The sequence below is a fragment of the Colletotrichum fioriniae genome (genome assembly GCF_027942845.1).
Source record: "Colletotrichum fioriniae strain IMI 355084 chromosome Unknown scaffold_6, whole genome shotgun sequence".
Taxonomy (NCBI): Eukaryota; Fungi; Ascomycota; class Sordariomycetes; order Glomerellales; family Glomerellaceae; genus Colletotrichum; species Colletotrichum fioriniae.
In genome coordinates, this window is record NW_027076842.1 from 886,193 (window position 1) to 905,313 (window position 19,121).

At 53.1% G+C, this 19,121-nt stretch overlaps 4 protein-coding genes across 4 annotated transcripts; 2 read left to right on the top strand and 2 right to left on the bottom strand.

The window, feature by feature from the left end:
• Positions 1-1,247: 1,247 nt before the first annotated feature.
• Positions 1,248-2,006, bottom strand: N0V96_005695 (uncharacterized protein; the record flags this gene model as incomplete). The annotated part of the gene is made up of 3 exons (XM_065757471.1): positions 1,248-1,307; positions 1,374-1,805; positions 1,893-2,006. 3 exons carry the CDS (start codon positions 2,004-2,006, stop codon positions 1,248-1,250), a joined length of 606 nt encoding a protein of 201 aa, XP_065613814.1.
• Positions 2,007-10,172: 8,166 nt separating this feature from the next.
• N0V96_005696 (uncharacterized protein) lies at positions 10,173-11,823 on the top strand (the record flags this gene model as incomplete). Its single annotated transcript, XM_065757472.1, has 2 exons — positions 10,173-11,510; positions 11,662-11,823. 2 exons carry the CDS (start codon positions 10,173-10,175, stop codon positions 11,821-11,823), a joined length of 1,500 nt encoding a protein of 499 aa, XP_065613815.1.
• Positions 11,824-14,212: 2,389 nt separating this feature from the next.
• TAD2 (tRNA(adenine34) deaminase) lies at positions 14,213-15,519 on the top strand (the record flags this gene model as incomplete). Its single annotated transcript, XM_053198653.2, has 3 exons — positions 14,213-14,482; positions 14,549-15,278; positions 15,335-15,519. 3 exons carry the CDS (start codon positions 14,213-14,215, stop codon positions 15,517-15,519), a joined length of 1,185 nt encoding a protein of 394 aa, XP_053043871.2.
• A 253-nt stretch (positions 15,520-15,772) lies between these two features.
• N0V96_005698 (uncharacterized protein) lies at positions 15,773-17,661 on the bottom strand (the record flags this gene model as incomplete). Its single annotated transcript, XM_053198652.2, has 2 exons — positions 15,773-17,443; positions 17,581-17,661. 2 exons carry the CDS (start codon positions 17,659-17,661, stop codon positions 15,773-15,775), a joined length of 1,752 nt encoding a protein of 583 aa, XP_053043870.2.
• Between the last annotated feature and the right edge of the window lie 1,460 nt (positions 17,662-19,121).

Consider the following 19,121-nt stretch of genomic DNA (forward strand, 5'->3'; position numbering starts at 1 on the left):
TCAAGACGATCGTTCATGGTTATGATACCCTCTAGTTATTACAGCAAAGCTTGATATATTTTTTTTTATTTTTTTTAAGGATTGGGGGGGAAAGGTACAGTTTGGTCTTGCCGGCAGATGACGTATCTGAAGCCGAGTCAACCATCTGTAATGCATGCATGGACTGCGGCGTTATCTCTACACTCGTTACGGGGTTAGATTCGTGCGGGCTATCTTCGCATCGGTGTTATTTTCTCGGCTCCTCCTCTGCTTTCCCCTTCGCTTAAGACTACCTTAAACAAAGAGGACGGCGGATAGATTAGATGAGGAGAAAGGGCAAAATCAACAAGATATAACTTCCACCTTCGTTTCGCTTTTGGGAAGATATTCCATGAAAAGTTTCGCCAATATTTCCGAACAATTATATTTACCCAGAATATATGGAGAGCGCGAGTTCATCCTCTAGCGTCAAGCAGCTTTACAGTAATTGGCAGGGAAACTGCCGCGTACGCCGCCTAATTCACCTACCCACCAATCCTGATCCGTATCTGTCTTTTTTACGATTTTAATCATGTCTCCCTCGTTGAAGCTCAAATCCCCGTCACCCCCTGCGAAGTCATACTGGGCGACGACAAATTCTTCCGGCGCTTTGAATCGCTTGGCTGGCGGCGGCGGTGGTGGTTTCTTCTTCCCTGCCAGACTCCCCTGCCCCGGGATGAGCCCCGATTGGTGACCAAAATATTCGGATTGGGAACGTGAGTAGGACGGCGACACATTGGGGGAACCCTGAGTCTGCCCAAGAGACGTGGCGGTAGTGAAGTCAGTTGGCAATCCGAGCTGAGACCGCGAGACATTCGTGCTACTTGACTGCGGGCTAGGTTGAGGGGAGGGCTCCCGAGCCATGGATGGACGGCTTCCTCCGTTGTTCGAGGGAATTCGCATGGTCCGGGGGGTCGGTGTTGCGCTCTCGTTCATGCCAGAAGGCGTCCGACCGAAGCCATTCCGTGACGACGTTGATGACTTTCGGCCCTGGCCGTCGTCCCCGACCCTTACTGGTTGCCTCCAGTTCTTGCCGTGTGCTATGCAACTGATAGCCTCTGCCTCCTTTTGAATCGGCACAAAAGATGCTGCCCAGGTTGATATTACGCTGTCCATTGGGGGTGGAGGAGAAGGGAAGTCGTGATCTTCGCAGTAGTTGTGAAGCACAGTGTAATACAGCCCGAGAAGTCTGTTTTGAATAGTCACATGAGAAGCCAGAATATGTGGAATCAATGTGAAGATGGCCTCAATGATCGGAGGCAGAGCTTCTCTGATGTGACTGTCGGCAACTTGGAACTCCTGCGGCCATAGTTCGTCAAATTCAGGAACCCAAGTTTGGTTGATGAATTACTTACCTCAGATGCGCAAGTCATCTCGAACTCAGCCTTTGATAGGGCAGCATCTTCCTTGGGCGTCTTGCCAGGCTTCTTTTGGAGCTTCTTGACCTTTTCCTGGGCCTTCTCATAGTCCAACCTCTTGTTCTCCCGCTGCTTGATAGTCTTGCGAAGGGGCTGAATGTACTCATGGGCCTCGGTAGCAGGGCCAATGACCTGCTTATCGATGGCCGTCACTTCTTCAGTCAGTTCATCCTTGAGGTCAGAGTATGCGCCGCTAAGCTTGAAGGTGCGATCGAGCTGCAGCTGTGGAGTCGTGACGCTGGGGCGGCCATGTCCCTCCGATGCACCAACAATTGGGTCGTACAAGCCCTCGTACTCCTTTACCATAGCCCACTGGCTAGTGGCCATAGTGACCCATGCTTCACGGAGAGTCTTGGTATTCTCGATAATCTAGCACCGTGAGACACATGAGTCAAGATTATATCATACACATGTAAAAGACCTCATCAGGTTGAGAGGGTTGTGGGAGGAGGGTACCTTGACTAGCAATTTGTCTGCATCTTCGTAGTCGTGTAAGACGGCCGCAATTTTGGCATTGTCTCCGGGGCCTTTGTTCATGAGTTTGCCGAACTGTCTCTGCATGGACTGCATATTGAGGTTGGGCAGCTCGCAGGCAGCAACTATTCCGATCTCGGGGACGAGTAATGGTGCAGCAGTGCTACACTTGGAGAGGCGCAAGTGGAGCGACGGGCGGGCGAATATTTACACTTTTCCACCACCTTAGACTGAGTGACGACGTAAAGCGACGAGTAATTGGCCGTGACTTATTGGCAGTGTTTGGCGAGGTTATGTCGCAATGCTGGTCAGGAAATGGAGGAGGGGTTGGGTTGTTGGGAGGAGCAAAGCAGGAGAGCGGCGGTGGGTAGAAGAGTAGTAACGGCTCAAGCTTGCCGACGAGCCGTGTTCTCGGGATGTTCCTGCCTACCTATGTGAGGTTGGTAGGACTCCTAGGTAGGTAGATACTCGAGTGAAGAGCATCGAATAAGGCTGTGCCTAGCTAGCTACCTAGTGTGCTTAGTTAAGGAAGCAGTTACGTGTGAAGGCGGGATGTGGAGGATGGTTACCTTTGGACTGGTGACTGGCTAGACCTGACGCTGGACGGGAGGGCGTAGAAGCGCAGAAAGTTACAAACGAATGCTTAGTACGGGGAAAGAATGGTTTTTTAGAACTTCAAGGAGGGGAACCGAGCAATTTGGGGGACGGGATTAATTACGACGCCAATCTTTTTTGGCACAAACGAGCAGCCCAGCCAACCGGGTCAGCATCTGGAAGTGCCCAGGATACGCTGGACGAAGCTCGGCCATTGTGGAGTGGACAGATATCATGCTGTTATTCGTGTCGATGAATTCTCTACCTTAGCTATGTGTCATTGCCGGGTACTCACTCTGTACGAATACAGCTCCCACTGCTACCGTAGCTCACCTCAAGCCTCAGGGTATTTAGGTATCTTTTAGACCAGTATCGTGTCACTGTCCGGGGACTGAAACAAGAAACAAGACTAAAGACATGGCAGGGCAGCCCCAAGCCGAATAGCATCGAGTCACTGCCATTCGGTTGGGGTTGGCTGAGATTCGTTGTGGCGTGCCGTGCCGCGATTGCCTTGGACGAGACCGGGAGATTCCCGTATTTCTGATCAACTGGATGAACCACCAGGCAGAGATGGTCTGGCCTTTGACCCGCGCAACACAAACCCATGATGAATCCATGGTGTGAACCAGCAGGCAACCAAGCCCCCCCAGGCGGTGAGACTTGAGCCCTTCAAAGTTGGTAGCTTGGTCGTGACCCTGTGGTGGCTAAAGTACAGCGAAGTACTAAAGCTATGAACGGCTGCCGGCACTGCTTCAGCCCACCGGGCTTCCACCATAAGGAAACAGCCAAGGCCTAGTATCAGTAACCCCACCCGCTTGGCGTTCAGACGAGACTTGACAGTACATGAGCAGCCCCGCCATGAAGCGTCAGCTACCTCAGCAAATGGTAGGGGCAAAGGTAGGTATCCGTCAGGCAAGGTACGAGTACTTTGCAGACGAGGAGGGGACATCGGCAGCCCATGATGAGGGGCAGAACACATGTGAATATTCGTGCCTCGACTTTCCCATGTTGGAGGATTGCAGGAGTCCGTCAGGTTGATTCCTCACACCAGAATCCAGAAAGCTGGTCACGACCTGGAAAAACGTATCACGCCGGTTCAAAACAGCCTGAGCTCTTCAGTTAATGTTTACGCGTGTTGAACGCGTCGCTAGATACCTTAGTAGGTAATTTATACATCAAATCCATACTGAGCCAGGAAGATCCCATTAAACCCTGAAAATTAGAAGGGAAGCCGCGGGCACCGTCTGAACCTACCACAAGTCCACAACCACCCACCGGGGTCCCTAACAGACGACATCACGTCAATTTTACCCAGGCCCTGTCTCTTCTCGACGGACGACTTCCATTTGAAATTGGTGTCTCTTTCGCACCTCCATCACGATGTCAACGCAGCGAGTGCAACACGCACTTCTGGTCTAGTAAAATATCTCTAAAACGCAGCCTCTTACTCGCTTCACATTACTTCAGCAGCGCAGGTACTTAGATGGAAGAGGGCAAAAAGAGCAAGGAGGGGATTGGCCGGACCATCTGCACCGGAAGTGCCAATCATGTGACTTGGCGTCTGACCTGGTCCTTTACACGCGCCAAACTTAGTCGCGTCTACCTTACCTTACCGGGCTTCACCTCACTACCTTCGACATTGGGCAAGCAAGGCATGCATATCGCTATCTAAACTTGCCATCAAAACGAGCAGCATGCGTCTCGTTGCCTTTGGCCCCGGCTATCGTCTCGATCACCATGCCTCTCGCCAGTCGTAACAACAACCAGAATAGCCAGATGGGCTCTGGCCTCCCGATTGCCGCTCCAGTGTTGGAACATTTATGCCTCTTTACCCACGATCTGAAACGGAAACAGAAAAGATGGCAGGACGGCCGCCTGAAATTTCATACGTTCAACAAGCGCATCATGGTCTACGATGAAAGAGGAAATTTCATCGGCGATATGCACTGGCGGGAAGACTTCGACTTTGGTGAAGGCGAAGAATTCAACTTGGAACGCGGAGCCGTCATTGTTCAAGTCGCCGAGTGTATCGGTAGCAAGGATCAAGACTTGACTGAGCTCCTCGACAAGAGAGCCAAGGAGGTTGAACAGCGACATGCTCGCTCTGCCGCAAACACAGCAAACCAGCCTCATCCAGCCACACGACCATCGGTCCAGCACCCCCAAGCCCAATATCGGCAACGATATTTATCTGACGTCTTCACTACTCCCCGCGGCCCACAGGGGAGGGCCGTGATCCCAACTACATCGCCATATGAAGATCGGGTGATGGCTCAGCAATCTTCGAGTCCCCAGGACGAGGCTCAAAGGCCCACCAAAAGGAGGAGGAGAGAGGTATCACCCCCCAGCAAGTCAGGCTACGCCCAAAATTTGTTCGGCGCAACTCTCAATCTATCGTCTTGGTCGGCGAGCGCCCCAGTGCGAAGTCAGCCCATGCCGACACCCAAAAGCGTTGCTCCCTCTGTGGAAGCACCACCTCGCCCAGTCATTCCAGGCAAAAGCGTCAACTCCTCTAGGCCGAAGCCTTCTGCTGTCGTTGATTTGACCGACGATGCCGGAGTGCCAGCGAGAAATGTCACAGCCTCGATAACATGCGAGTCAGAGGTTCCGGCCACAAGCAACACCAGTGCGCTAGCAAAAGAAGCCTCGCTAGGTCAAAGCCCCTTTAAGAGACCAAGCACGCATGTCCGCAGAGAGATATCAGTGGAAAGGAACGTGGAGATTATCGAGAAGCCTAGAGAGTTGCTGATCCCTAGCAGTCATCAATCTGAATGTCGCGTCGAAGCCCTGGAGCAAGCAGAACCAAGAAAAGACACTAGAAAGCCGCGAGACGGCATACAAAAAGCTGCTACTCGCGAAATAGATGATTGGCCTCATAATGGCGCCATGCCCGAATCTGCGCGACTTCGTGCTCCAGCAACGGCAAAGAGGAAGGCGCCAGGAATCCACAAGCATCTCGCGGAGAATGGAAGCACCTCATCAATACCAGCAGCGTCTGTGCCAGAACGGCCGTCGGTACCCAATGATGAGCCTACAGATCCAGAAGAACCAACGACCAAACTCCGCATTAAGACAAGGGAAAAGCGCGGTCTAATGGTGGTCGCGAAGAAGGCCACCACGAAGAGCAAAAGACGGCAACTGAGTTCACCCACAGCTGGGCCAAACCTGTCAACGTCAGACAGACAGGTTATAACGGATGTCACTCCTTGGGAACCTTGTCCTACAACAACGCCTGTTTTGCATGTCGAAAGTTCACCGGGGCATCCAACTTTTGGCAGCTACACAGAAGCCGCCCCGAAGGCCGATGTCAGGGCCGGTAGAGCGAAAAACCACAAACAACCGGATGAGATGGCCAAGGGTTTGGCTCAGCCTGAAGGCCCCGACGAGGAAGGTTGTCAATCATCCGAACACTCCTTGCAGCCAGCACGGACACTGAGGACACGGAAAGCTCGACGTAGCCCGGATCGGCAAGACGATGTGGAAGAGGTTCACATCAATCCAGGCCCGCGATTAGCATCTCTCGGTCGAAGGACTGTGAAAAGTAAGGAAATCATTGGCTCGTTCAACACAAGACCGCCTCGCATATCCCTCGAAACTTCAACCGCGGCTGCAGCGCCTAAGAGAGAGGCCCCAGCTACGACTGAAAGTCATTCTGAATCCAATCCCTTGTTTCCCAATACGTCGGATGGTTTTCCACAAGCAGAAGCCACAAGACCTACCAAAACGACTCGGTTAGAGAACCCCGCAACGAGGGGCCGGAAAGCGGCACAGAAGTCAGATGCTATGGGCACTGTTCCAGAGCCAGTCTTGCCGGCTAATCTGGATGCAGCTCTTATTAGGAACCTCGGCAGAGCTAGCAATAGATCAGAGGCGAGGACAGATGCTGAAATCGACATGGTGGCTAATGAGCCCAAGAAGAAACTTCCCGGATTTCAAAGGGCAAACGGAGGTCCATGGAGCAAAGAGGCTCACGATTTGATGGGATGTACAAGACCTGGGCGATGAGGCTAGCATCAGAATAGGATGAGGCGTTTCGACAAGCACACAGGTGGGCAAGTGAAATCACGGAGCTCGCTCGATCCAGACCTTTGAGACGCGGCTTTTATGTCGCATTTCTGAGAGACAAGTCTCAAGGATCCCGTACGCGCCGCACACTTGACCGACGAAAGTGAGGATATCTTCGGGACTCTGTCACTGCCAGCATTGTACTGTAGTATGAAGCTACGCAGGTACAGGACGGTCGAAAGTCGAGTAGACTTGGATTGATCCAGGGAACCGCAGCACTACATGAAATGGACTGAATGGGTCGCCGGTTCTGGGATCGAGCTCAACGTACTCCACGCAACGTAAGTCCTAAGTCGCAGTCGTTAACCCAAACCCCCTCCTCGGCGGTAATGGCAAAATAACGAGTTTGCATTAGATACTCCTAGGATGCGGGGAGTGGCCGGATCAGAGCCAAGAGATTCCTCCCAGTAGCTGGGATAAATTGCTGCGAGTACAGTCGTGTACTCGATCTAGGACGCTGTAGATTGGGCAGAACCCTTTCAATAACGAATGATAACTTCATCGCTCGTCAATGGGGACAAAATTTGCTCATCGCCCCAATGAAAACGTTCGTCTCTGCTGATGATTGACCTTGTGAGACTGAATCTTGCTCGTACACAGTGATCCGTCGTTGAATCTACTCAAGTGGTGTGAGGCACCTACCTCTACGTCCGTGCGGCATTGAAATGCGTGCTGCATAGAGATCGTTTAGGTTTTCAGATAAATAGTAGTAGTGAAGCTCATCCCAAATGACGGTCGATGTGAGTGTGTTCGAGATCACGTGGTGAACGGCAGGGCCTGCTATCACGACATGTTCCTGCCTCCCCCGTGCACGACACTATGAGCCCCAGCCGTAGAATGCCTGACCCGTGCAATTATATTCATCTACTAGGAAGAAAAATACAAAAGCTCGGCCCCTCTCACAGGTGGCTTACGAAAATCCGTAGATCTTACCAGCCTTAAGTGTAGCAATGCAGGGGTTTTTCACGAGACTCAAACTCGCGACCTGTGCAAGAGGGACAATTTACTCACGACTAATCCCGCTACTTCACAGGTCTCGGTGATATTTTGTAGCTCTTTTATCCATCAAAGAAGTATCCGGGGCGGTGTCTTCCAGGTCGACTTACATGTCTAGGGCTGATGGCCGAGCAAGCTCCCACCAACCCATCCACCCATCGTTGAGCCGTGACTAACATCAGGTGTTTGTTGACCTCTCAGGGATTCGAGCAAGCGGTTAAATCCTTTGCAAGTCCGAAACCACAGTTGCATTGAGGCTCAAGGCATCCAGGAAGATTCGCTGGATTCAAGGACAGTTGACAAACCGGCATATACAGGAATGACTAGGCAACGACTATAGTAAAGACCTTGTGCCACGGCTCTTTCGGGACGGAAAGTAAGCGCCATGTGCCTCAGAAACCTTTGGCGAGTTTTGTACCGGAAGTTGTTTGCTCGTTTCATGACTAGCAACAGTGACTTGCTGCGCAGCATCAGGTGCCAGACGAACCACTCTCTCTATAAGTTTAAAGATTAAGTTACGAAGGTGTGCAATGACTCCGGTTCAGCAGGCCTTCAACCAAAGCCTTTGGCAGTGTATGCGAGGGTAGCTTTACGACATTCGGAGAAAAATACCCACGGGACCAAGGCTGCACGTAATTGCTCCCACTGCGAGTGGATAGCATGGGGGCGAGCTGATAACTGAGTCTTATCATGTCATCAACTCGTCCGAGTACTCTTCAGTGACGGTAGATACACGGGAAGCAGGTCCAGACCAGTGAAGGAAGGTATAAAAAAATAGAGGTCCCCTTGCTAAGGTGCCTCGATCATCTCGACTTCACGAAACGGATAAACTTGTTTGGATGGCACGGTTGGGCAGTGTACGACGTGACAGACTGCGGACCAGAGCCGAATGGAGCGAAAGGATTCCCTTGAGCCCGAAGGACCAGACTAGCGTCACAACGGCATGCCCATAACACAGCAAAAGTACCGTGCTTGGCCCATTTGCAGATGACAGCCATTCTGTATTCGTATCGTGCTAACTGGTAACACACCCCGGTTGCCTTGGACCAATTAGGCGAAGCCAGCCACACACTTGTCAGCAACCGGGCAGATTCCGCTCTGCGTGCGGTGGCATTGGCAAACCAGAGAGGTGGAAAGCCTCGGAAGGTGCCTTGGAAGCTTAACCTAGAGAGGTTCCGGCACGGAACGGAAGGCAAAACAAAGCTTGTGTGCCTGTACGGAGTACGGATACCTTGGTCACCTTCGGTCTGGCGGTCCTAAGCCTCATGTACCCGGCTCAACTTGGCACTCTGGAGTCTTAGGTTGGTCCTTTCCAGCTAAGGAATTCGTGGTATGTGGGGTTTACCGCGCACCTCCCCGCTTACAAGATCACAACAGGATCCATTGATATGCTGCCAGCCTCTCCAAGTGAACAGAGTATGTTGTGCTGCGTCCGGGGAGCTTTGGCATCATCTATATTCGTACGTCTTCCTCCCGGGGTCATCGTGCATAAGACAGGTACGGGGGATGTATGGGATACCTTCAGGTACGTCGATGCTTGTGACAGGACCTTGTGAGAGAAGGTCAGTAAGACCTTAGACGGATTATGACTGATTGTCTGAAGCCTCAGGCGGCCGCCATTGGCTATGGGTTGACTCACCCAGACCACGTGACCTCAGATTGGACATGATTGACCAATGAGAGACGAGTACACTCGCCGAAAACCCAGCGCCCGGCTCACAAGTTATGGGGCCTGTGAGCCAATTAGATTCACATAAGTGGATCTCTTAGCCCCTATATGCATCTCTGATTGGCCTCATCCCCAGACATCATCCGCATTACGCTAAACCGCTTTCATCTCGCCGACGAGCTCAATCAAAACCACCGACTGCGCCTTGCTGGGGTACCGATGGACAGCCAGTTGTGGCCTCAGCAGTGAAATACCATCCATGACTCCGGCCTGGCTCACACGCTTCCCTTTCGATCTTCTCTTTCCAATTCTTCAATACTGAAAAGCCAAATACGTCGATTAGCAGACTCGAGTGAAGCTACTCCGAAGCTGGAGAACTTCTCTTGATCCGTCTCTTGTCCCGCAACTTTTCCCTCCAACAACACTGCATCAGCCAACTTAGGAGAAATCCAAGTTGCTGACAAACTGCCTGCCTTTTGCAAGCTTCGTCTCTAGAGACAGTTTCCCATCTAACCTCATCATCCGGTCTACACCAAATTCATATCTGAAATCGCCTCGAAAGAGAGCTTTCTATCAAGGTGAGCTTTGATCCCCATACGACTTGGCGTCCCACCGCGATTCCCAAGGCAGCATGTAGTTCCTCAGTGGGGGGTCTGTGGATTTAGACACTTCACCAACACAATGTATCTTGTATCACTTTCACATAAAAGCAAATACCCTCCCCCATATCGTCCTACCTCAATATGACACACACAGAATTCTGGGCAGCTTGATGTAGGATATGAGGCCAGCCAAACAATTACTTACCCACTCTCATTAGCAAGCATTCAGCAGACCTGGGAAACAATCCGGTCTTAGTTCCTGCAGGGATCCGATCCCCCGTCACCATATCCTCCATATTCCGCCGCATACCTTCCGTAGCCAACACCATCAACGCAATGTCCGGCGTGATACGAAACCAGTCTACCGCTGCCTTCCAAGGCTTCTCCATCTCTCAGCCTTTCCTCGGCGCGTCTTTGCAGTTCTACCCTGAGATGGGTACCCAAGAACTCGACGACCTTGTCAACGCCTACCTCCCCGGCTCTGCCTCCATCCAGGAGAAGCGTGCCACCGTCTCTATGGACTTCTTTGCATTCTCCCAGCTCACTGGAGAGACCTTCAAGTACTATCCCGTTGCCAGCGAATCCAGCAGCTCCGCCATCTCCTCTGCCGGATCTAGCCCCGTACAGAACTCCAGCAGCAGCTCCAACTTCGTATCCCCTATCATTTCTGACTGGTCTTGGTCGCAGTCTACGCCCAGCTCAGCTTCTGCGTCTACTCCCACATCTGTCAGCCAGGAATCCATGTACTCCAAGTCTTCCAAGAGGGCCGCATCCTCTGCGACAAAGCCCCAGGCTAACGACTTCTCCCACCTCCCTGGGATGAAGATCATGACAAAGGATGGCCGCGATGTCACAAACTCTGCTTCTCGCGGTTGCAAAACCAAGGAGCAGCGTGATCATGCGCATCTGATGCGCATCATCAAGGCATGCGACGCCTGCAAGAAGAAGAAGGTCAGGTGTGACCCTAGCCACAAGAAACGCACCACCACACAGGCTCAGGGTGCCGCTGCCGCTCCAGCGCGGTCAGCGAAGAAGGCCAAGACGTCGAAGAGGGATTCGCCAGTGGCTACCGAAAGGTCACCACAACCAAGCACGTCATTATCAACACCAGCATTGTTTACAGATTCCTCATTCGCGGACCTTGACATGCTCAACATGGCAGATTCTTGGGAGTCCTTTGTCCAATTCGATGACGAGCCCGCCAACGTTGCTCCTTTCGAATACGACTTCTTCTTCGACCCCGCGGGACACCTTACTCCCGAGTCAAGCCAGTCTCCCATTACTCCCTCGATGGTATTCAGCCAGTCTCAGAACGGCTCCGATGGCCTCCAGAACGTGGTTGCTAGCAAGCCATTCCCCGACGAGCTCGATGTCCGGCCACCGGCGCTTCCTTACCTGGACTCTTCCCCGCGTATCAGCAACTACGTCGACTTCAACCTCTACTCACCCGAGCCAAGCTTCTTGGACGACGATGTTGCACTACTCAGTGACATTGGTACTACTACCAGGACGCAGAGCACACCATCTCAGCGCCGTAGCTCGCCTCAAGGCAGCCAGTCGTCAGTTCAGCAACAAGTACACCTCGGTCGCTCTCCAACGGCACCAGATGATTACTTGGCAGACGATAACGGGGCACCGGTAAGCGGAACTACACTGGGAGGAACCAGCGTCATGGTCTGTCGTCACCGGCACCGTCCATCGTCGGTAGCAGTACATACTGGAGTACCGACCGTTCCAATGGTGAGCATCCCTTACACGGCACAACGTGAACGTTTTCTGACATTTGAACAGACCGAGTCTGAGTCTCAATTGAGCCCATCGGAAGTCAATGCAACATCTCGCAGTGTACGATCCCAACGACTTGCGGACCCAGCCCTGCAGCCAAGCTCGCCACAATTACTACCACTGCCACATGCCACGTACCGCTCTACTGTCAATTCGTCGGGACTACATGCTACCTCACTTGGCGGCGTACTGCCAGGAGTAGTCGGCTGTTTGCCAATGTCCTCAGTCATTGCGTCCTCACGCTCCTCGGCCGCCGTCGAGGAGGCGTCTTATTACGCGCATATCACGAGGACAAGCAATGGTGCCGCTGGTCGTGGAGCAATTGATAGCGGAGTGTCCAGCAGCGTTTCTTCGGATGCTCATCTTCACCTTGCAACGCCAGGGTCATCAGAAATTCGTCACACCACCACACATAGCGTCAACCGTTCCTCTGCCGGCGTCTTTGTACTAGGCGGTGTACACGTTGTGATGGAGGCGGTTGCGGGTGGTAACTTGACATGCAAGCGCCGCTCTCTCGTCGACTGGCTGTTTAAGTCGCAGTGCCTGGTATCCGTAGCACTCTTTGCGACTGTACTCGGCTTGGTTGCGCAAGTACTCGAGGCACAGGCGTTCGCCAGCCGATTCATTCAACTCGCTGTTGGCCTAGCGATATACAAGGTCTGCCACTCGTACTCAAGTCTCTATGACTCGAGACCGGAACAGAGCCATCTTGGGACCGCCACGTCAAAGCCGCAGGGCTTGAGCGACGGCGCGAGGCTTCTCTCCTGTGTCAGCACGAGACTACGACGTACCTGTCGACAGAACCAATCTGCACAAACCCCGGTCAGCGGGGCGCGGATAAGGGTTCTGGGCCTCGCGCAAGGTCTCTCATGAGATCTTGTGTCGACCTGCGGCTTGGGCTAATGGCCCTGGCTTGTATGGATATGATAGTCGTCGTAGTGTTTTGTTGCTGTCTATTGGGAGCGTTGGTTTTCTGAGATACCCCTCTGTTTTTTGATGAGACGTGCATTCTTCAAGAATGGCATGCATGTCAGCTATATCATCGGGCAAGGTTGTGTTCTGTTGTACAGGCTAGAATCAGTACGCTGGGCTTTGGGCAGTTGTGCATGAACTGCCACATAGTCTAGTAAAGTTTGGTGGTAGCGTGGTGCGATATAATATAACTGCCTTGCTCACACTTCTTCGTGTTTACTTTCGCCCGACGTGCACTCGCTGTGTATAGGCACGACGAATCCGACCCTGTAGGAGGGCTTACCAAGGTCTTTCCTCTCAACACGAGGTATCTCTAGTACCCGAGGAGAGATTGGTTCAGGTGGTCAGTGCCACCGTTTGACATTAAGGTCACGTGACGCCGGGTGTTCCCACCTAATGCAAACTTCATCCATGACCATAGGGTAGATCGGTGCAATAACTGATTCAATCTTGGCTCCTTACAAAGCTAGGGGTTTACGTGATTAACAGTATCCTTTTTCCATAGTGAGTAGCAAGCCGGGCAAATAGGTTTATTTGCTTTCATTGTCTCGGACGACGTGTGCTGACTACAGCCAGACTGAGTCATCCTTGTTTGTCACTCTGCCACTTACTCAAGGTCCTGTTCAGGGTAATCTTTGAAAACGAGCACTCATTATCGAACATGGTTTCAGGCCAGGCGCTCTTTAAGGCCTTATTTCACGCTTAGCTTCAACGAGATAAGTTTTCTAGGACAGTCTTGCCCTAGAACTCTGCATCAGGGTCAGATTAGGAAAACGGACAGCTTCAGAACCCTTCCGACACCTGAAAACTCGGTTTTCTGCTGTCTTGAAACTTTCCCAGTCACGAGCCAAACAAAAGCCCTTAACAACCCGGATTACTATTCGAACAGGAAGACCAGCGACAAAGGAACCTCAGACGGAATTTCTTCACAGCGTAACCGAATCTACCTTGCTTCGGGTGTATGTCAACCTGATCTAGTAGGCTGGGAATTATCCAAAGAGAAGGGCAGTTTGGAACGTCTTACCTTGCTAGTATCGAGACACGCTATACCCTGCGTCTTCCTAGAACCTCTCGATCTCTTGCCCACTTGCCCAGACTACCGTAGTCCAGTCCGTTGCTACGGACCTGGTTTAAAACGGGCCGCACAGAGCAAATAGTCTTCGTTCTCACCTCTGCGGGAAGGCAACGATTGTCTACATTTCTGAAGCTATCAGGTGCTCTCTGCACCTTGACTAAGTGCCAGTCGTACTGGGTGGCTTGAATTTGTGAAGGCCCTGTGGTACCTAGTCAGGGTAGAAAGGCATGCACCGAGTTGGTTCCTTCCCAAGTAATTTGCCATGAACGCTCCTGCCTCTTCAGATGCACCTTTGGGTGGACCTGGGCCTGAGTCTGGGCCTGGAACCGGAACGCAGGACAAAGATAGAGGAAAGCGGACTTCGACAAGCAAGTTCCTGCAAAACATATTTTGCCGCCTCAAAACCTCACTCACCCCCAACTTCAAATCACCATCCTCCTCTTCGTCACCCACCTCAGCCCCCTCGTCCCAGCAACCAGCAATATCCGCCGCCCAAACACGGCCGAACCCGGCAGGGCGGACATCAGTGGAAGAAGACCCAGAGATGGCTGGCGTTCTTACTCGACACAGTCAGTCGACTGAACCAGCGCTGCCTCTGTTTTCCTCCAGCAAGGCTCCCGTTCCCGTTTCGGGAGATGACAAGGAGAACCAGCCCAGTGCCCCTGCGGTCTCCGTACCAGCTGCGGTCTTGAGCCGTATGAGCCTTGACTCCATCGGTCGGCCGCGATCATCAGCCTCCATCCCTCAGACCACGCTCACGCCCCTCAGCGAGAGACCTATGCACCAGATGCTCATGGATCAGGCATTGGATATGGTAAGCAGCTATAATAACTAGCTTGTCCCCTCATTGCAATAGAACATCCTTTAATATCGTTTACAGGCTCGACTAGCACTGCGGACCAACGAGACGCCCGTTGGCTGTGTTCTTGTCCACAACGAATCGGTCATCGCCAGAGGCATGAATGCCACGAACGTGACTCGGAACGGTACCCGCCATGCTGAGTTCATGGCATTGTCTGCCCTGCTGTCCTACCGACCCAACAATAGTGAGGAGGCCGTCGAGGCTCAGCTTCGCCAACAGGCCAGCGAACGTTCCAAAGTAGATGTTCCTGACGATGAATCGGATCTGTTCCCGGATGACGACGAGTATGTCAGGAAAGGCCACCTCTACCCTTACGGCCAGAAGCTTCATCTCGATCCTCGGGTCGACCGCTCTATCGTCAGAGAGTGCACTCTTTACGTTACAGTCGAGCCCTGTGTCATGTGCGCCGGTCTGCTTAGACAACTTGGCATCAAAAAGGTCTACTTCGGCGCTGTCAACGACAAGTTTGGCGGAACTGGTGGCGTGTTCAGCATTCACAAAAACTCCACAGACACCCGCCAAGACTCCAACCCTGTCACAGTTCTTAGGCCGCTTCAGATCAATGCATCCAACGCCCCAAGACCGGCAAGCTCTGCGTCTGGAAAGAGTTCCTTCACCAGCAGTCGTCCCGCGAGCCAAGGTGGCGATGGCGGAAACGTCGAGCCAGGTTTCGAAGCAGAAGGCGGTTGGGGCCGCGACGAAGCCGTCGGTTTGCTGCGGAGATTCTACGTGCAGGAGAATGGAAGAGGTAAGTCGCTGATAAAATAGGATCATCGAGAAGCTGTAAGCTGACACCTTCTCTAGCACCAGTACCGCGCAAGAAGGAAGGCCGCGCAGCTAGGTTGGCAGCCATGGAACAAGCTGGAGGCGAAGGCGGAACACCTGTTCCCTCCGAGGCTTTCGACGTCGCTGACGGCGAAGACCAAGGTGCCGATGGCAAAGGTGCTTCAACCGTCTCCAATGGCAGTGAAGACAAGGACGAGGCTTGAGTATACCGCTGAGCATTTTCAGGGAGCCAACACGCATGACATACCATAAGAATTGATCATTAGATGGGGTTATCAACACTGATGGGACGATCCACCATTTATCTTAGATTGGTTCTATTGTACTCTCAACGAAAGGCAACTAATAATAGACGAAGCGGCATCATCATTCGGGTATCCTATCCAATTCCCCAATGTGGTACTTAAATGACTAGTATCCCACAAAACTCCTCGAAAACGACTTCCTTTACTCCGCTTATGATGAGGACCTGTCACCGTGGGGGGTGATTGTCTCTCCAATCTCCTTATCCTTGCCGGTGATAGAGCCGCCCTGCTCGGAGCTAATGGTCTTCTCCAAGGGTTGGGGCTCGGAAGCGGCAGTCTGATGTTCATCAGAACGCCAGAAATCCTTCTTTCCGCTGAACACGCGGCGGACCCATGGGGGCAGGATGCCGCCAGGAATGCGCCAGGTCCAAGGGTCCTTCTCGTTCTTGTTGTATGGAACAATGCGGCCGCCGGAGACCTTTTCGATGACCCAGACAAGGCCGTTGATGAGGATGTAACTGCATACACCACCGATGAGGCCATCGGCAATAGAGTAGGTGAAGGGCATGAGTGCGAGGGTGATGAAGGCGGGAACGGCATCACCCATGTACCTCCAGTTAATCTCGGTGACGGCGCGGACCATCATGGATCCCACGAGAACCAACACGCAGCCGGTGGCCCACGAGGGGATGGAAGCGAAGATGGGAGCGAAGAAGATGGAGATGAAGAAGCAGATACCGGTGACCATGGCAGTCAGACCGGTCTTGCCTCCCTCGGAAATACCGGCACCGGACTCGACGAAGGCGGTGACAGGGGGTGTACCGAAGAGGGCACCAACGGAGATGCTAAGGGCATCGACCATGTAAGCGACGGATGAGCCCTCGAAATCCTGAGTCTCCTCGTCGATGAGGTTGGCGAAGCGGGCCATGGAGTAGAGGGTACCGGTGCAGTCGAGGATGTCGACATACAAGAAGGTGATGAGGGCCAGGCCGAAAGCACCGCTGTATCCTCCAACATTCCACTCTTGGACGTTGAGAGTCCTCTGGATTGGGTGGAAGTCGACAACCTTCTTGAAGAAGTCAAAGTTGGAGTCGCCGATGACGGTGTCGGGGAAGTAAGTGACAGAGGTGTTACGGGGCCAGGAGATGATGCTGACGAGGATGATTCCAGCCAGGATGGCGCCCTTGAAGCGGTACATCATGAGCATGACGGTGAAGATACCACCGCAGAAGATACCGATCCACATGGTGGGGTTGCGCATCTTGGTAGAGGAGGGGCAGAGGCCATCAACCTGCTCGCTCGCAATGCAGCCAGCCAACTCGAGGGGGGTGGAAGTGGCGCCAACAATCAGACCGATACCCTCGCTGTAGGTGAGACCGATGAGGGTGAGGAAGAGACCGATACCGACACCGGTGGCGAGTTTGATGGAGCGGGGGATGGCGCGAGCGAGCCATTGACGCAGACCGAGCAGGGCGAGGCCGAAGAAGATGAAGCCCTCGATGAAGATGGCAGTAAGGGCGACCTGGTAAGGGACGGCACCGGTTCCGTGGTAACCGACGACGGAGTAGGCAAAGTAGGCGTTCAAGCCCATACCGGGAGCGCAACCGACGGGCATGTTGGCGAGGAGGCCCATGAAGAAGGTGGCCAGGGACGAAATAGCGGCGGTAGCGGTGACGATGTCACGCTTGACCTCTGCCACGCAGAGCATGTAGTCCTGATCCTTGTCGCAAGTGAAGTCGTCGGCGTTGCGCGGGCAGACGCAGGTACCGCCGGAATCGGCGACGATGGAGGAGTTGACGGCGATAATGTAGGCCATGGCGAAGAAGGCGACGAGGCCGGCGCGCATCTCGGTGAAGAAGAGTGATCCCTTGCGCTCACGAGGCTTTTTGTTTTCATGACATATCAGCACACTGTCACGTATCGTTGTGAATCCTGGCCCTGCGCGCCTTGCGCAAAGAGCGGCGGCTGTAGAGCCATCTCGAAGGAGTTGTGACGGGAAGTTGGGAATTGGCGACTTACATGACCGGAGCCCTCAAGCTGGAACCACCGACCGACCGGGCCGGCGGCGATCTTGGCGTTCCATTTCTGGACGAACCCCATTTTTGCACGAAATTTTTCGTCCTTTCTTTATTTTCCAGTCCTTGATGTTTCGAACGGCGATAATGGATTGGGGGGTAGGTAGCTTGCCCAATATAATAAGAAATATTATCGGCAAGAAGGTGAATAAATAAAAGAAATGTTCCCCGAGATCTGGTCGAGTGAGATTGCGGCGCAGATGTCGAAGATCGAGCAGCAAAGAAAAGCAAGTCAAAGCAAGACAAGCCGAAGCCGGGCTTTTAACTAGTTTTCTTGACAACTGCGACAGAGCAGGGGGAGGGCCCAATGGGGGGGTGAGATAGATAGGAATCGGGAGAGGCCGTTGAGGCACCGATTACAGCAAGCTGGACGGCGACGGGGGGAAGGATGGGAGGCGAGCCTAGAGAGACAACATCAACAATCCCAAGAGGGCGGAACGGTGGATGGTTTTTATCAATGGCCAGGACTGGCACGGGCAATGGCTCATAAACAGGATAGAGGCAACGGACCGCGCCCCTCTCCTCTTGTGGACGAACGACAACGGCCAGTCGCGTTATCAAAGAAAATCTCGAGCCATTATTTATTAGTGTGAAAGGATTATCATTTGCTGGATCACCGGAGGGGTGGGTGGGCAGCATGGCAAGGGCCCAGGCGTGGTGGATCAAGAAAAAGCTGTGTACTTTCACTTTTGGCCGGATAGCTAAGGTTGCCAAGACCAAGATGGCAACTGGGAGCTGGGGTGGGCATGGGAGAGGAAGAGAGTGAGATGGGACTCTGAGATGGACATGGGAGACGAACCGGGGGGTGAGATTCTTGAGAGTTACCTTACAGTCCTTGCCTTTCCGTGTGTGGTAGGTAGGTATCCATATGGAGGATTGAGAGAGGTGTGCTTCGATGGACGAAGGCGAGGCCAAGCCAAGGGTCGCGGCACCCCCTTCTAGGGCCCAACTTCCGAACCTCCCCAAGGACTAGCGCGACGCCCTTATCCTAGTCCCGGTTTTTATTTCTCGCATGCAGTCGTAACGACTTCACCGAGTTCTTGTCTCAGTCGGTGCATACACGGACGGCGGGCATGGCGTGGCATGGCATGGCATGGCATGGCATGGAATGGCGGTACCGGCCTCGAAGCGTGCGAAGCCATGTGCCGGAGAAGCTCAACTCGACTTTCTCCTAAAGTCCTAGACTGAGCCTGAGCCCATTGTGGGATTGTGGGCACAGCCTTTTTGCTGGCACCTGCTTGTCTGCTTTAGAATTGGTCAATTGGGTCCGAATACCTTACTCTGAGCTTCTCCATGTGGGTGTGGAACGTGGAACTGTGGATGCGCCGAAAAGCTACATGTGGTGTAGGGAGTAGGTGGCATGGCGGCGGCGGCGCGGCATGTCGTCCAATGGCACAACCAAAGAGCAAAGATATCGGAACCGAGCGATGAAAGAAGTGACAGGCCGAAAGCAGCGTCCCAGCTCTCTGGACTGTGAACGGGCTC